The sequence below is a fragment of the Balaenoptera musculus genome, chromosome 8 (assembly GCF_009873245.2).
Source record: "Balaenoptera musculus isolate JJ_BM4_2016_0621 chromosome 8, mBalMus1.pri.v3, whole genome shotgun sequence".
NCBI lineage: Eukaryota > Metazoa > Chordata > Mammalia > Artiodactyla > Balaenopteridae > Balaenoptera > Balaenoptera musculus.
The window spans coordinates 37,705,392-37,721,634 of NC_045792.1; the positions used below are offsets into that span (position 1 = coordinate 37,705,392).

The 16,243-nt window shown below is 43.1% G+C and overlaps 2 protein-coding genes across 2 annotated transcripts; both read right to left on the reverse strand.

Moving 5' to 3' along the window:
• Positions 1–585: 585 nt before the first annotated feature.
• Positions 586–2,145, reverse strand: LOC118899487 (lysine-specific demethylase 4D-like). Its single transcript, XM_036861275.1, has one exon. The coding sequence runs from the start codon at positions 2,140–2,142 to the stop codon at positions 586–588; it is 1,557 nt and encodes a 518-aa protein (XP_036717170.1). The 5' UTR covers positions 2,143–2,145.
• Positions 2,146–14,264: 12,119 nt separating this feature from the next.
• Positions 14,265–15,830, reverse strand: LOC118899488 (lysine-specific demethylase 4D-like). Its single transcript, XM_036861276.1, has one exon. The coding sequence runs from the start codon at positions 15,828–15,830 to the stop codon at positions 14,265–14,267; it is 1,566 nt and encodes a 521-aa protein (XP_036717171.1).
• Positions 15,831–16,243: the final 413 nt, after the last annotated feature.

Consider the following 16,243-nt stretch of genomic DNA (forward strand, 5'->3'; position numbering starts at 1 on the left):
ACATTCTGGTTACCTTTAATATATTTAATAAACTCAGATTTTAACATTCTAGTTACCATACTGGCAGAGTACACATTATCAGTACATCAAAGACTCAGAAAGATTATCAGTTATTATCTGAGTCTCTACTGACCTAATTAGTCAAAAAGGCCTAGTTTGGCAAGAAAAGCGGGAAGGGAAGGGGGAAGAGGAAAAGGAGAGAGACTGGAGGGTAATCAAAGCCCAGGGTTCTTTACAAGTTCAGCAGCATCCAGAGCTGGCCCACAGGATGGGAGTGTGAGGTAGATTGGGCTCTGGTGACCTCAGCAGGATCTACTTCCCAGAGCCACTAGAGTGTCCAGTGCATGAAACCTCAGTTTGTGACACAGGAGTTAGCAGTGTCCAAAGATTCCAGGGTCTGGAAGGAAGAACAAACTTTGGAGAATTTGGTAAACACCACGGACCCAGCACGTCCAGCGGCAGCACAGGAGGCACTCTCACGCAAGACTAGTGACCTGCAAATACCCAAAGCTCTGAAATGTAAATATGACCAGTCTCAAAGGATCCCCACGCAGGAGCAGTGGGGTAGAAAGGCATCCCCTGGGCTTAGGGGACGGGGCCACAACCACAGCCAGAAGCCGTGGCGGGATGCCGGAGCCCAGGGCTGAGCGGGGCGGCGCTGTCCGGCGAGGGTGCATCCACAGGCAGGGGCTGAGCCTCTGGGTCCAGAGCTGTGTGTAACGAAAGCCTCCTCTTAGCCCTGGGGGGAGCAGCTGGCTCCTGAGCGCCCTGTTCCCAAGGACGACGGCGAGGGCCACATCTTCCAGCTGGGTGGCGATCCGGGGCGGATGGACCTGGGGTCGGCGGCTGGGTCGGGCCGGGCTCCCCGGAGGTGCTGGTGGCCGCATCCCTGAACTGGGCGGCAGAGCAAGAACCCCGGGCCGGCGAGGGGCGCCGGGACACAGCACGCACAGGGACTCGGTGGCGGGTCCCACCTCCCGCGGCTACAGCCCTACGGGGGCGCAGAGCGCGGCGGGGCAGGTGGTGCCTCTGGCCGAGAGCGGCTCCCCGGGACGCGCGGACCTCCCTCCAGGCGTTCAGGACCTGGCTGTCCGGCGCCGTGGGCTGCGTGTGGTCCAGCACGGTCCGGTCCTGCCCGCGTTTCCACAGCTCGTAGCGCTCCGGTTGCAGGATGCGCACGAAGGCGTCCATGGAGAAGGCGACCCGGGCCTCCCCGCAGCTGCACTGCGAGGCCACTTTGCCGTAATCGATCCAGCGCGGGCAGGCGAAATTGATGGCTTCCGCGCAGTTGAAGCCGTGGTTGAAGCCAGAGTGGTAGCCGTAGGGAAAGGTCACGATGAACTCTCCAGCCTCCTGAGTGACCCGATCGAAGGGGATGCCGTTGTCCTTGAGGACCGTGGGCGAGATGAGAGCCACCTTGTGCCGCAGGAAGGCCTCACAGCCCCGCGCGCTGCCCGGGAACAGCTCCCTGGCCAGGCGTTCCAGGCGCCGGCCGTGCTCCGGGGGCACCGCGTACCACGTCTTGGGCTCCCCGAAGTGCAGGTAGTTGATGCTGTAAAGGTCCATGTCCTCCGTGTGCCAGGCGAAGGCGGTCTTCCACATGCCGAAGTACAGGTAGGGGGTGTTGACGCCTTCGATGACCACTCCGCACTCCTGCTCCAGCAGGTCCTGAATGGTTCCCAGGTGTCCAAGGTTCCACTGCTCCGTGTTTTGATCGAATAAGGAGCCACTCACGTCCGCACCATATACTGGTGAATCATAGAGGCGTGTTTTCCAATATTTTCGCTCCAGATCCTCAAAATCAGAGTAGAATGGAGTCTGGTGTTTTTCACTGTTTGTTAAGCGGCGATACTCGCTCATGGTCATGACTTTCTTCTTTTTGTGGTTTTGAGTAAACACACCTGCCTTCCCAGTGGTCACCTGCTGGAGGGGAGCGGCTATTAAGATGTCATCGATATCATCGTACGTCTGTCTGGCTTTCCATCCTTTCGGTGGAATTACCTTGGCAAGGCCAGCTCGGTGTGCACCTTGTGACTCCAGGTAAACAATATATTTGTTGAAATCTTCAAATTCTTCCATGGTTGCGTGGAAGGTCCTAATCTTCCAACTTGGGTTCTGGCTACCAAAGTGCTTAGACTGCATGGCGGCAATAGAATAAGCAATGGACTCCCAGCTTCTTAGGTATGCTTTGGATACCTGAGAATGCTGGGGAGTAACACCTTCCCTATACTTTCTTTATTTTTAAAGAAGTTTAGATATATCTGAGAGGCAGGAACTCAGACTTGAACTTTTAAACAAACGAGGTGGTATCTTCTCCAGGCTTGTCAATCCACCAGAAGGACTCCGCTCTTGTCAGCATTTTGGAGCCAAAGAAAATAGACTATTTCCCAGAGGAGAGGGCTCTCTGAGCCAAGTCCTGCCTCAGCCTGCAGCTCTGTGAGTTTCCTCTGTTAGGGATATAAGTGCCTGAGGCCTCGCCAGATTCCCAGGCTTGAGTGCATGCGTGGCTTCTCACCTCACTGTAGCAGAAAGTCTCTCCATGGAAGTTTCCAAGCCAAACCTACAGAAAGTACAAAATATTGAAAATAAGTGGATGACAAAACAAACTGATTTAACACCAAGTTAAAGAAAATTGTATAGCAATCTTAATTTCAAAGTTTGAATTTAAGGGCAAAAAGTACACTCTTTTGGTAGGCATGTGAACTGGTGCAGCTATGGTGCATAGTATGGAAAACAGTATGGCAGTTCCTCAAAACTTTTAAGTATAAGCAACATATGATGCTGCAGTCTCACTTCTGGGTATATATCCAAAGGAAATAAAAACAGAATATGAAGGAGATATCTGCCCTCCCTCATTCTCTGAGGTATTATTCACAATGGATAATATATGGAAACAACGAACATGTCCAGCGATGGTTGAATGGTTACAGGAGATGTGGTACATATATACAATGGAATATTACTCAGCCATAAAAAGAATGAAATTTTGTCATTTGCAACAACATGGATGGTCGTGGAGGGTATTATGCCCAGTGAAATAAGACAGAGAAAGACAAATATGGCATGGTATCACTTATATGTAGAATCTTAAAAGAAAAAAAAAAGTAAAGCTTACAGAACCAGCATAGAAAAGTGGTTGCAGGGGAGGGCAGGGAAGGGAGGGTAAAAAGGTACACAGTGAATAAAGTCTCAGGAGCGAATGTTAACCATGGTGATTATAGTTGATAACACTGTGATGTATAGTTGAAATTTTCTAGAAGAGTAGGATTTAAATGTTCTTACCAAAAAAAGTAAATATATGAAGTAACTGTGTTAATTAGCTGGATGGGGGGAATTCTTTCACAATGTTTATCAAATCACCACAAAGTTCACTGAATATTTTACAATTTTCTAAGTCAATTATACAGCAATAAAGCTGAAATTTAAAAATAAAGAATTAGGGCAAATCATAAGACAGAAAAAGAGGACTATCTAACTGAAGTATAAGGACATTAAGCAAGCTTGAAACTTAAGGAGTTAAGCACTCAACTCAAGAAATTGGATGCTTAACCCAAAAGAAAAATTAGGGAAAGGAAAACAATGATATAAGCTGAAACAATTACAAAAGAAAAATTAACACCCGATAGAAATGATGACTGAAAACAAAATGCAATTTGTAGACCATTAAAAGTGTAAAAACATAAGCATAAGAGAAAAGAGAGTAAAGTACAAGCAAATCATGTTATAATAAAATAGGGAACACAGATATAAATCTACCCTTATAGAAAGAGTGCCTATGTAAACAAAACAGGAGAAAAGTACAGAACACAAATGTACACATCCTTAACAAGCATTACCCTTAATGTGTAAATACTTGAAACATTCTAATTAAAATATAATCATTAATTTGCATCGATAGACAAATTATTAGAAATATAGGGTTCACTCAGAACGGGAGAAAATATTTGCAAATGAAGCAACTGACAGAGGATTAATCTCCAAAATTTACAAGCACCTCATGCAGCTCAACATTAAAAAAACAAAAAACCCAATCCAAAAATGGGCAGAAGACCTAAATAGACATTTCTTCAAAGAAGATATACAGATTACTAACAGACACATGAAAGAATGCTCAACATCGTTAATCATTAGAGAAATGCAAATCAAAACTACAATGAGATATCATCTCACACCGGTCAGAATGGCCATCATCAAAAAATCTACAAACAATAAATGCTGGAGAGGGTGTGGAGAAAAGGGAACCCTCTTGCACTGTTGGTAGGAATGTAAATTGATACAGCCACTTTGGAAAACAGTATGGAGGTTCCTTAAAAAACTAGAAATAGAACTACCATACGACCCAGCAATCCCACTACTGGGCATATACCCTGAGGAAGCCATAATTCAAAAAGAGACATGTACCACAATGTTCATAGCAGCACTATTTACAATAGCCAGGACACGGAAGCAACCTAAGTGTCCATCAACACATGAATGGATAAAGAAGATGTGGCACATATATACAGTGGAATATTACGCAGCCATAAAAAGGAACGAAACTGAGTTATTTGTAGTGAGGTGGATGGACCTAGAGACTGTCATACAGAGTGAAGTAAGTCAGAAAGAGAAAAACAAATAGCGTATGCTAACACATATATATGGAATCTAAAAAAATAAAATAAAATAAAATGGTCATGAAGAACCTAGGGGCAAGATGGGAATAAAGATGCAGACCTACTAGAGAATGGACTTGAGGATACGGGGAGGGGGAAGGGTAAGCTGGGACAAAGTGAGAGAGTGGCATGGACATATATAGATACACTACCAAATGTAAAATAGATAGCTACTGGGAAGCAGCCACATTGCACAGGGAGATCAGCTCGGTGCTTTGTGACCACCTAGAGGGGTGGGATAGGGAGGGTGGGAGGGAGGGAGATGCAAGAGGGAATAGATATGGGGACATATGTATATGTATAACTGATTCACTTTGTTATAAAGCAGAAACTAACACACCATTGTAAAGCGCTTATACTCCAATAAAGATGTTAAAAATTAAAAAAGAAATATAGGGTTCAACGAAGTTTCTAGACACTGATTAGCATACAAAATCTATAGATCCCATACACCAGTTAACAGTCAATTATAAAGTGAAAGAGTAAAATGGTTTTAATCCCTTTAATAACAGAAATACATGGCCCCAATGAAGAAATCTAAAAATGATATGCATGCAATGCTTGTACTTTAAATGCATAAATAAATGAAATATTTACCAGGGAAAAAAAGTTGCTTTCTGATACAAAATGTCATCCTTTTCATCTTTATGCTTTAAAAAAAAAAAAAAAAAAAAAAAGGCCAAAAAAGTGCTTGCCTTCTGCTAGTCTAAAATCTTAATTCCAAATGATGATACACTAGGACCCAGAAAATGGTTTCCTTGAAGGATTCAGCCTCTGAATGAAACAGGCTGTGCTCAAAGTCTGACTATATATGTCCCACAGCAATTTCAATTCAATCAGTACCACCCCAATTCGAATACCCTCATATCCATCAAAATCTCTAATTTGATCCCACATAATTTTCAAGTCCCTTCCAATTGACACACTCCTTACTCAGTTCTAGAAACCCTCTCATTCTCATTAGATCGCAGTTCACTCAATGAGGTGCTTTTTCCTGAAAGTCTTTGTGATTTTTACCAAGAAAATATTAAGAAAAAATTAACTTAAAGTTGGAAAATAGTTTAAAAATTAAAACTCAAGGAAAGGATATCCCAATGTATAGTTCCCTCTCTCTCGCTCTCTCTATATATGCATAGTGTCATTTTTTAAAACTTCTGGTAGGAAAATAACTCTTTTGCTCATAAGCACAAATTACAGAAATAAAGTGACCTACCTTCTACCAACAAAATCCTGATTCCACTTGGAGATATTCAAGGACCCAGAGAGAGAGACAGTGTTCTCTGGGCAGCTGGCCTCCAAATGCAGACCCATGTCCTGATGGCTCTGGCTTTCTACCTGGGCGAAGGTATAATTTGATCAGTACCAATCAAAGGTATTTGCTCTGGTTGGTCAGCCCACTTTGTCTGCGCCCTTTTGATTTTTTAAACCAATCTTACAGTGAACTAAGAGGTTGAAAAGGAAAGGATTGGGAAAGTCAAACCAAGCAAATATTAAACAAAAGAAACCTGGTCTAGCAGCAATTAATATCGAATGTATTTATAAGGTAAAAGAAGGACAGCTTATGGTTATCAAAAAGAAACACTCATGGGAAAGATTACAATGATGCACTTTACGCACCTAGACACATAGCACTGAGACATAGAACACAAAGACTGAGAATTATAAGGTAAAACTGACATATTTGCAGTCATGGTGGGAGGTTTTTTTTTTTCAAACACCGTTCTCCCAGAAACTGATAGACAAGGAGAGAAGAAAATTAATAATGTTATAAAAGTTTAAACAATAAATTTAACAACTTTGATTATATTACCTGCAGCAACCACATAGCAAAATGCTTTTCAACACATATAAAACATTTACAAAAATTTACCACTGTAAGACCGCATAATAAATCTCAATAAAAATTCCATAGAATCAACATATTGAGTACCATCTTGATGAATCTTTTATTTCAATCATGAAATAAAAGTGAAAGTCAATAATCAAAAAACTGAACACAAACATATTTATTAAAAAATGAAATCCACATAACATCTACAAAAATATCCATATAATTGCTAAAAACCTATTGATTTTTATGTTGTAGCAAGTAGTTAGTAAAACCTAAACCAGAATACCTCAGAATTATTTGAAAGAAAATAAATATAAAAATGATAGAACAATTCAAAAAACAAAATGGAAAAGAGCCATATACAAAAATATAAATGATTATTAAAATAGAAGTCTGTTACTTAAAAAATAAAGACAGAAGTGGTTAATAAATTATATAGTCCTCCCTGCTAAAGGAAGGGAGTGCTCCCCTAGCGTGGGAAGCAGGTGCAGAGTGGCAAGTGGAGTTGGGAGTCGGGGAGGGGTAATGATTTTATAGAGGAGGACCCTGCCAAACACCATTTTAACCAGGTCAACATCAAGAGTCATAAACTGGGAATTCCCTGGCAGTCCAGTGGTTAGGACTCCGCACTTTCACTGCCTAGGGCCCAGGTTCGATCCCTGGCTAGGGAAATAAGATCCCACAAACTGCGGGACGTGGCCAAAAAAAAAAAAGTCATAAATTACTTTGATAGTATATGTCCTTGATATGATATGATTAAAATGTGATAAAATTCCCTCTGTAATCTTCCTCCAAAAAAATACAGAAACCCAAGATAATCATAAGAAAAGCGTCAAATTCCACTAGAGGGGCATCCTACAATATACCTGACCAGTATTCCCCCAAACTGTCAGGTTTCTATACAAACTTTTGGTCAAAAACGAGGAAAGTCTGAGAATCTGTTACAGCCAAGAGAAACCTAAGGAGACATGAAAACTAAATGTAAATTGATATTTTAGATGAGATCTTGGAACAGAAAAAGGACGTTGGGTAAAAGGTGAGGAAATCTGAACCAATGATAGCCTTTAGTAGACAATAACATATTGACATTGGTTCATTCATTGTAATCAATATACCATGGGAAGTAATATGTTACTAATAGGGGGACATGTGAGTGGGGTCGGGTCAATACTCCCTGATCCACGTGCTCAATGTTTTGTAAGTCTAAAACTGTCCAAAAACTTACGTATTACTAAATATAATATTGTAAATAATAAGCAAACAGGAGAAGGCATCAATAAACAATATTAGAATGAAAAAAATTAGAAACATAATCTGAGTTTTGGAAACAGTCTACAATACAACACACTACAAACCAAATGATTCTATGAACCACTATGTGACTTAATTTTTTAGAGCACTTTTAAAAATATTTTAAAGTATGAAATATAAAGTGTTCACAGACATCTGTAGAGCATATATGTACAGTTCAACAAATAACTATAGAGTAAACAGAAGTGGAACCACTACCCAGGTCAAGAAATGCAACATTGCCAGGCACCTGGCTGCCTGACTTGTGCTCTTTTTCCCAGATTACAGCCCCTTCTGCCTCCTACACTGACCTTATCCTAACTATTCACATAGTAAATTTGGTATACATTATAAAATTAAAACTCTGTCCATTTTTGAAAACTTTATATAACCGTGAAGAAACACAACTGTATTTATGTACTTTAGTGTATTTTTGGTGTATTTTTTCATCATTTACGCCGTTGCATGCAGCTGGACTTTTCTGTTTCAGGGCTGTAAAGTATTCAACCATATAAACTTTCTACTGTTGATGGGGCTTTGGGTTGTTTCCACTTTTGGCCTCTTACAAACAGCGTTGCTCTGAAAATTCTCTGACGTGTATACTGGCCATAGAATATGTAAGCTTCAACTTGCCAAATGTTTTCAACACATTTTACCAGTTTACGCACTAGCTGCATGCAAGGGTGCTCATCGCCCTTCACTTTTGCAAATCTTTGGTGATTTTCTGCCTTTTTAGTTTTAGCCGATCAGGTGAGGGCATGGGGATACCTCATAATGATTTGCATTTACTTGGTTCCTAATAGGGGTGAACCAATTTTTCTGATGATTATTGGCTGATTGGAGGTGCTCCTTCAGGAAGTGCCTCATCAAGTACTGTGTCCATTTTTCTGCTGGGTTGTCTGTCTTGGTAGTAGTTATATGTTCTGCTTATTAGTTCTTTACTGGGTATGAGTAACACGATATCTGTTCTGACTCTTTGATTTGTCTTTTCCCTCTCTTTTTCATTTTTTTTTGATCCACAGAAGTTTCTCTGTACCTCTAACAGAACAAATATTATTAAAAACAGCTAATATATGGTGACTATCTAATGCCAGACACTGTTCAATGCACTCTGCATAGAATAATTTATTTACGCCTAATCTTCATAATGACCCTATAAGGGAAATCCTACGAACCCTATTCCTCATATGAGGAAACCGCATCAAGGAGATATTAGGAAACTTGCTCAAGGTGACAGATCTTGTAAGTAGGGAAGTATTCAAGCAAGAATCTCCAAGATGATTCCTTAAAAGAAGAACAAAGAGGGGTGACTTCTCGTCTACCGAACTGTGATATTGGAGCTGCAATGGACAAATATATCTACGTACAGAATAGAGAGGCCAGACACAGACACATGGATATGTGGGAGTGTGCCTATGATGGAGGTAGCGTACCAAACCAATGGGGAAGGATGGGCTATTCAATATGTGGTAGTGGCATTGGCACTATTTTGGGGGTGGGGGTGGGATTGGAGCTTGACCTCATACCACTTACATAAATAAATTTGAGGTGCATTACAGATGGATAAAACACAGAATTTTAAGACAAAATATTGAGGAATGTTTTTATGAACTCAGGGTTGAACAATGGCTTAGAGAACCAAAAGCACCATGATGGGAACGTCTGATATATTTAAATGATTCCAAACTAATGACTGTGATGGTTAATTTCACATGTAGACTGGGCTAAGAGATGCCCAGATAGTTGGTAAAGCATCACTTCTGTGTGTTCTGCATGGCTCTTCCGGGAAGAGATTAGCACTTGCAACAGTAGACTGAGTAAAGAGCGCCTTCACCACTGCAGGTGGGATCACCCAAACCACTGAGAGCCCAAATTCAACAAAAGAGCAGAGTAGGGGTGAATTTACTCTCTCTGCCTGAGCAGACACATCCATCTTCTCTTGCTTTGGGACATCTGATATGGGCGCTCCTGGTTCCCAGGCATTCGAACCCAGACTCAACCATATTCCCTGTTCTCCATCTTGCAGACGGCCCAGCTGACAGATCGTGGGATTCCTCAGCCTCCATAGCCAGATGAATGAGTTCCTCTAATAAGAGCTATACACATATCTCCTATCGGTTCTATTACTCTGAAGAACCCTGACTCATACAATGACGTAAAAAATTAAAAGAAATTACAGTCTAGGAGAAGTTTGTCACCATACATGAAATAGACAATGAATTAGTATCCTGAATATCACATAACTTCTACATAACAACAACAAAAAATAGTCAAACCAAAAAAAGTAGGCAGAGCTTTAGAATAGGTAATTCAGAAAAGAGGAAATCCAAATGGCCAATAAATACAAGAAGATGTGCAGGATCACTAGCAATCAGAGAAGCTGTTCTCTGCCCATTTTGATTAGGTCTGACAATATAAAAAAGTGGGTCAAGATAGGGAGAATCCAGAACTCTCCCACACTGCCAATAGAGCTGGAAATTGGAGGGCAAGCTGGCTTTTCCTAAAAAGTTAAAAGTGAACATAAATACAACCCAGGAATCCTATATACAAAGCTGTTCTGTAAAGCATAGTTTGAAATAACAAAGATTTGCAAATAACCCTATTGTCCATCAGCAGCAGAACGAATAAAATAAAATAAATTACACAGATCTAGTGGACTTTGTTGAACAGACTAAGAACTATATACAAGAAAGTCTTTAGATCTTGTAACTGTAATATTGACTTTTTTAAAAGGTGATAGTGGGGGTATGTTGTTTAAACCACACGACATACTACTTTCAATTTCGTAGCCTTTGTCTACAAACTGTGTGAATATACACTGGACTTGTGATTGTTATTTCTCAGGAGTGGAGAGAGGCCTAAGAGAGATCGTGGCAGTGAGAACAAAGGTGGCTCTATCCTTGCCTTTATGTAATTGTCATTGTCAATGTCCCTTGCCTTTCCAAGAATAAGTATAGCAACAACTTACTGACCATGGAAGAAGAGCTGGATCTGGGTATCTTTTCCTGAGAAGAGTGGTCCAGATTGTGAGTATCTAAATGAGTGTGCCGGTTGACTTGAAATAAAATAGAATTTTCAATAAAATTCATTATGAACCCCCTTCATCACCACCCCCAGCTCCTGATCCTTTCAAGAAGACTAATTTTTTTTTAATGGAAGTATAGTTGATTTGCAATACTGTGTTAGTTGCAGGTGTACAGAACAGTGATTGTTATATACATATGTTTTCAGATTATTTTTCATAATAGGTTATTTCAAGATATTGAACACTGTTCTCCTGTGCTATATAGCAAATCCTTGTGGTTTTTTTTGTTTTGTTTTTGTTGTTTTGTTTTTCTGTGTAAATCCTTGTTGCTTATCTGTTTTCTGTACAGTAGTGTGTATCTGTTAATACCATACCCCTAATTTATCCCTCCCCTGCTCCCTTTCCCCTTAGCTAACCACAAGTTTGTTTTCTATGTCTGTGACTTTGTTTCTGTTTTGTATATAGATTCACCTGTATTGTTTTTTAGATTACACATGTAAGTGATCTATTTGTCTTTTTCTGTCTTACTTACTTCACTTAGTATGATATTCTCTAGGTCCTTCTATGCTGCTGCAAGTGACAATATTTCATACTTTTGTGGCTGAGTAATATTCCACGATATGTATATACCACTTCTTCTTAAACTAATCATCTGTTGATGGGCACTTGGTGTGTTTCCATGTCTTGGCTATTGTAAAAAGGGCTGCTATGAACACTGGGGTGCATGTATCTTTTCGAATTAGAGTTTTCGTATCTTTCTGGATATACGCCTAGGAATGGGATTGTTGGATCATATGGTAGCTCTATTTTTACGTTTTTATAAGCAACCTCCATACAGTTTTCCATAGTGACTGAACCAATTTGCATTCCTACCGAAATGTAAGAGGGTTCCCTTTCATCCACACCCTCTCCAGCATTTATTATTTGTACACTTTTTGATGATGGCCATTCTGACAGGTGTGAGGTGATACCCCTCTGTGGTTTTGATTTCCATTTCTTTAATAATTAGCGATGTTGAGCATCTTTTCATGGGCCTGTTGGCCATTTGTATATCTTCTTTTGAGAAATGCCTACTTAGGTCAAGAAGACTAATTTAGGAACCAGTATACTGGTAAAACTAAACTGTATTTCTAACATTGCTTCTCTTTATTGGGCAAAGGAAATTTTGTTTCAAGTATAAAAGTGAGTGAAAACATAAGGAGTGTAGTGGAAGAAATATTTTCTGAAATTTATTTTTGTTTCTTGGCCTTCAAAACCCCCAATTTTGTTAGCCTAGGGTATTTGGAGCGTGTATCTGCTGGGAAGAGATTGTGATATCCCTGAAATATAACAAGGAAAATTTCAGTTTCTAAAATTGAAAAGAGTAATATGAGCCAGGCTACAGTCTTCATAGAGACTTTTCAGAGTTCCCTTATTTCTCTGCACTGCCATATCCACAACTGACCTAAATGAAAGGACCAAAAGCCCTCAAGATCTCAGTTCCTTATCACATGAAAGTTTACTCCTTGCTCATATGAGATCTACTATGGTCCAGTTGCTCTCCAGGGCTGCTGCCTTCCCAGTAATTCCAGTCTGCTTCCATCACGTGGTTCCACCGTCTCAATACAGGGCTTAATCATCTTTCCAGTCAAGCATCTCACTGCCATCCTCCACTGAGGATCCTGAGTTCAGTCTCTCAGCTTCAGTTTCCCACAGAATATACTACCACACAGTTGCCTAGCTGCATGGTGATAGGGATGACACGTGGGCTTTTGCTACTCCTCAATCAGAACTTCAAAGAAGCCTTACTTTTTCATTAGTCCTGCCTGTAGTCTTACATGGTGCTTCAAATTCCAGATTCTTACTGAACTTCTGTAGGGGAGAGCTGGAGGGAAGAGAGACGTGGTTTGATGCTCTGAAATGTTCCCTTCTGCACCCAAACTATCATGTTCAATTTCCAAAATTGATTCTGAGTTTGGCCACTTCTGTGCATCTTCAACACTATGGCCTAAGTCAGTAACCTTCAATTCTCACCTGCATTACTTAGATGTTCTAACTGCTTCTCCTGCCCCCAAGGGGTCCACAGAACAATTAAGGTGATTAGTTAACTATGCAAATTATATCATGTCAAGTGCTGTTTTCAACTTCCAATGCCTTCTCATTTCAAGTTGAAAAAAACTCAAATATTTAACATGAGCTACAAGGTCCTACATACCCTGGACCCTGCCTCTCCCTTCTCAGTGCCCCAGACACAAATGAGCTTCCTCTCTGTCCACACAATAACACCAAGCTCTATGTTAGGGCTGTTACACTTGCTGTTTCATCCAAGTGGAAGTCAGCTCTGGACCTTCCTTCTTGTCATTTGGGACTCAGAAAGGTCTGCTGCTCTATGAAGTATCCCCTGCCCACCGGAACCACACTGCCCATTCTGCACTATCATCCCATCCCCTTTAATCTCTCCAGAGAACATATGCCCACTTGAAATTGTCTTGTTCCTTTATTTGTGGATTTGTTTATTGGGATGTATCAATGACTTAACCATGTGAAATATACATACAGCATTGAGAAGGCAGTGGTGACTTGCAGAGAAGATTTTCACAGGCTGGCACTTTTTGTCCTATGTTTGCTCATCTCTCCTAGCAACTTGGATCAGCCAAGTGCCAGGTGATTCCCACCAAGTCATCCTTCAGATCGGACTGCAAACCAAACCCCCCAACCGAGCCCGCCAGCTGGAACCCAACAATCAACCCCAAACTCACTCACCAACATCACACAAGGCAACAAGCTCATAAAAATAAGATTTGCTTGAAATCTTTTGATATAATTATAATGAAAAGTGCAGAAAAAACGACCACCTCTCAGTTGACTGACTGAACAACACAAAAAATAAAGTCAGATTTTAACATTCTGGTTACCTTTAATATATTTAATAAACTCAGATTTTAACATTCTAGTTACCATACTGGCAGAGAACACATTTTCAATACATCAAAGACTCAGAAAGATTATCAATTATTATCTTAGTCTCTACTGACCTAATTGGTCAAAAGGACCTAATTTGGCAAGAAAAGTGGGAAGAGAAGGGGGAAGAGGAAAAGGAGAGAGACTGGAGGGTAATCAAAGCCCAGGGTTCTTTACAAGTTCAGCAGCATCCAGAGCTGGCCCACAGGATGGGAGTGTGAGGTAGATTGGGCTCTGGCGACCTCAGCAGGATCTAGTTCCCAGAGACACTAGAGTGTCCAGTGCATGAAACCTCAGTTTGTGACACAGGAGTTAGCAGTGTCCAAAGATTCCAGGGTCTGGAAGGAAGAACAAACTTTGGAGAATTTGGTAAACACCACGGACCCAGCACGTCCAGCGGCAGCACAGGAGGCACTCTCACGCAAGACTAGTGACCTGCAAATACCCAAAGCTCTGAAATGTAAATATGACCAGTCTCAAAGGATCCCCACGCAGGAGCAGTGGGGTAGAAAGGCATCCCCTGGGCTTAGGGGACGGGGCCACAACCACAGCCAGAAGCCGTGGCGGGATGCCGGAGCCCAGGGCTGAGCGGGGCGGCGCTGTCCGGCGAGGGTGCATCCACAGGCAGGGGCTGAGCCTCTGGGTCCAGAGCTGTGTGTAACGAAAGCCTCCTCTTAGCCCTGGGGGGAGCAGCTGGCTCCTGAGCGCCCTGTTCCCAAGGACGACGGCGAGGGCCACATCTTCCAGCTGGGTGGCGATCCGGGGCGGATGGACCTGGGGTCGGCGGCTGGGTCGGGCCGGGCTCCCCGGAGGTGCTGGTGGCCGCAGCCCCGAACTGGGCGGCAGAGCAAGAACCCCGGGCCGGCGAGGGGCGCCGGCACACAGCACGCACAGGGACTCGGTGGCGGGTCCCACCGCCCGCGGCTACAGCCCTACGGGGGCGCAGAGCGCGGCGGGGCAGGTGGTGCCTCTGGCCGAGAGCGGCTCCCCCGGGCGCGCGGACCTCCCTCCAGGCGTTCAGGACCTGGCTGTCCGGCGCCGTGGGCTGCGTGTGGTCCAGCACGGTCCGCTCCTGCCCGCGTTTCCACAGCTCGTAGCGCTCCGGTTGCAGGATGCGCACGAAGGCGTCCATGGAGAAGGCGACCCGGGCCTCCCCGCAGCTGCACTGCGAGGCCACTTTGCCGTAATCGATCCAGCGCGGGCAGGCGAAATTGATTGCTTCCGCGCAGTTGAAGCCGTGGTTGAAGCCAGAGTGGTAGCCATAGGGAAAGGTCACGATGAACTCTCCAGCCTCCTGAGTGACCCGATCGAAGGGGATGCCGTTGTCCTTGAGGACCGTGGGCGAGATGAGAGCCACCTTGTGCCGCAGGAAGGCCTCACAGCCCCGCGCGCTGCCCGGGAACAGCTCCCTGGCCAGGCGTTCCAGGCGCCGGCCGTGCTCCGGGGGCACCGCGTACCACGTCTTGGGCTCCCCGAAGTGCAGGTAGTTGATGCTGTAAAGGTCCATGTCCTCCGTGTGCCAGGCGAAGGCGGTCTTCCACATGCCGAAGTACAGGTAGGGGGTGTTGACGCCTTCGATGACCACTCCGCACTCCTGCTCCAGCAGGTCCTGAATGGTTCCCAGGTGTCCAAGGTTCCACTGCTCCGTGTTTTGATCGAATAAGGAGCCACTCACGTCCGCACCATATACTGGTGAATCATAGAGGCGTGTTTTCCAATATTTTCGCTCCAGGTCCTTAAAATCAAAGTGTGCTGGAGTCCGGTATTTTTCACTATTTGCTAAGTGGTGGTACTCACCCACGGTCATGGCTTTTTTCTTTTTGTGGTATTGAGTAAACACACCTGCCTGCCCAGAAATCACCTGCTGGAGGGGAGCGGCTATTAAGATGTCATTGATATCATCATAGGTCTGTCTGGCTTTCCAGTCCTTGGGTGGAATGATCTTCGCCACGCCTGCTCGGTGTGCACCTTGGGATTCCATATAAGCAATGTATTTATCGAAATCATTAAACTCTTCTTTGGTTGGATGAAATACCATTATTCTACAACTTGGGTTCTGGGCCCAGTTGGACTTAGACTTCATAGCTTTCATTAATAAGCAGGAACCTCCCAAGTTCTGATGTATGTTCTGGGCAGGTGAGGATGCTGGAAAACACTACTTTTTCAAAAATGGGTTGGAGTATATCAGCAGGAGCCTGCAGTAGACTTTAATGCAATGAGTTGATAATATTTCTTAGGCTTGCTGATTCTCCAGGGGACTCCACGCTGGGCAGAAGCCTTGCTCAGGACTGATGCCGGCTGAGCCTGCAAGTCTGTGATGTCCTTGGTTGACACTTGGCTCTGTCCTCTTGAGATCTAGTGAATCACCCAGCCCTGGCTGGGTATCCCAAATGCAGTGTCTTCAGGGCAGAATTGAAAGCAAAACCTAAGAAGAAAAAGAATAGAGACAGGTTGAAAACTGATGGTTGGAAATAGTTACAAGGGAACTACAAAGAAAACACCACC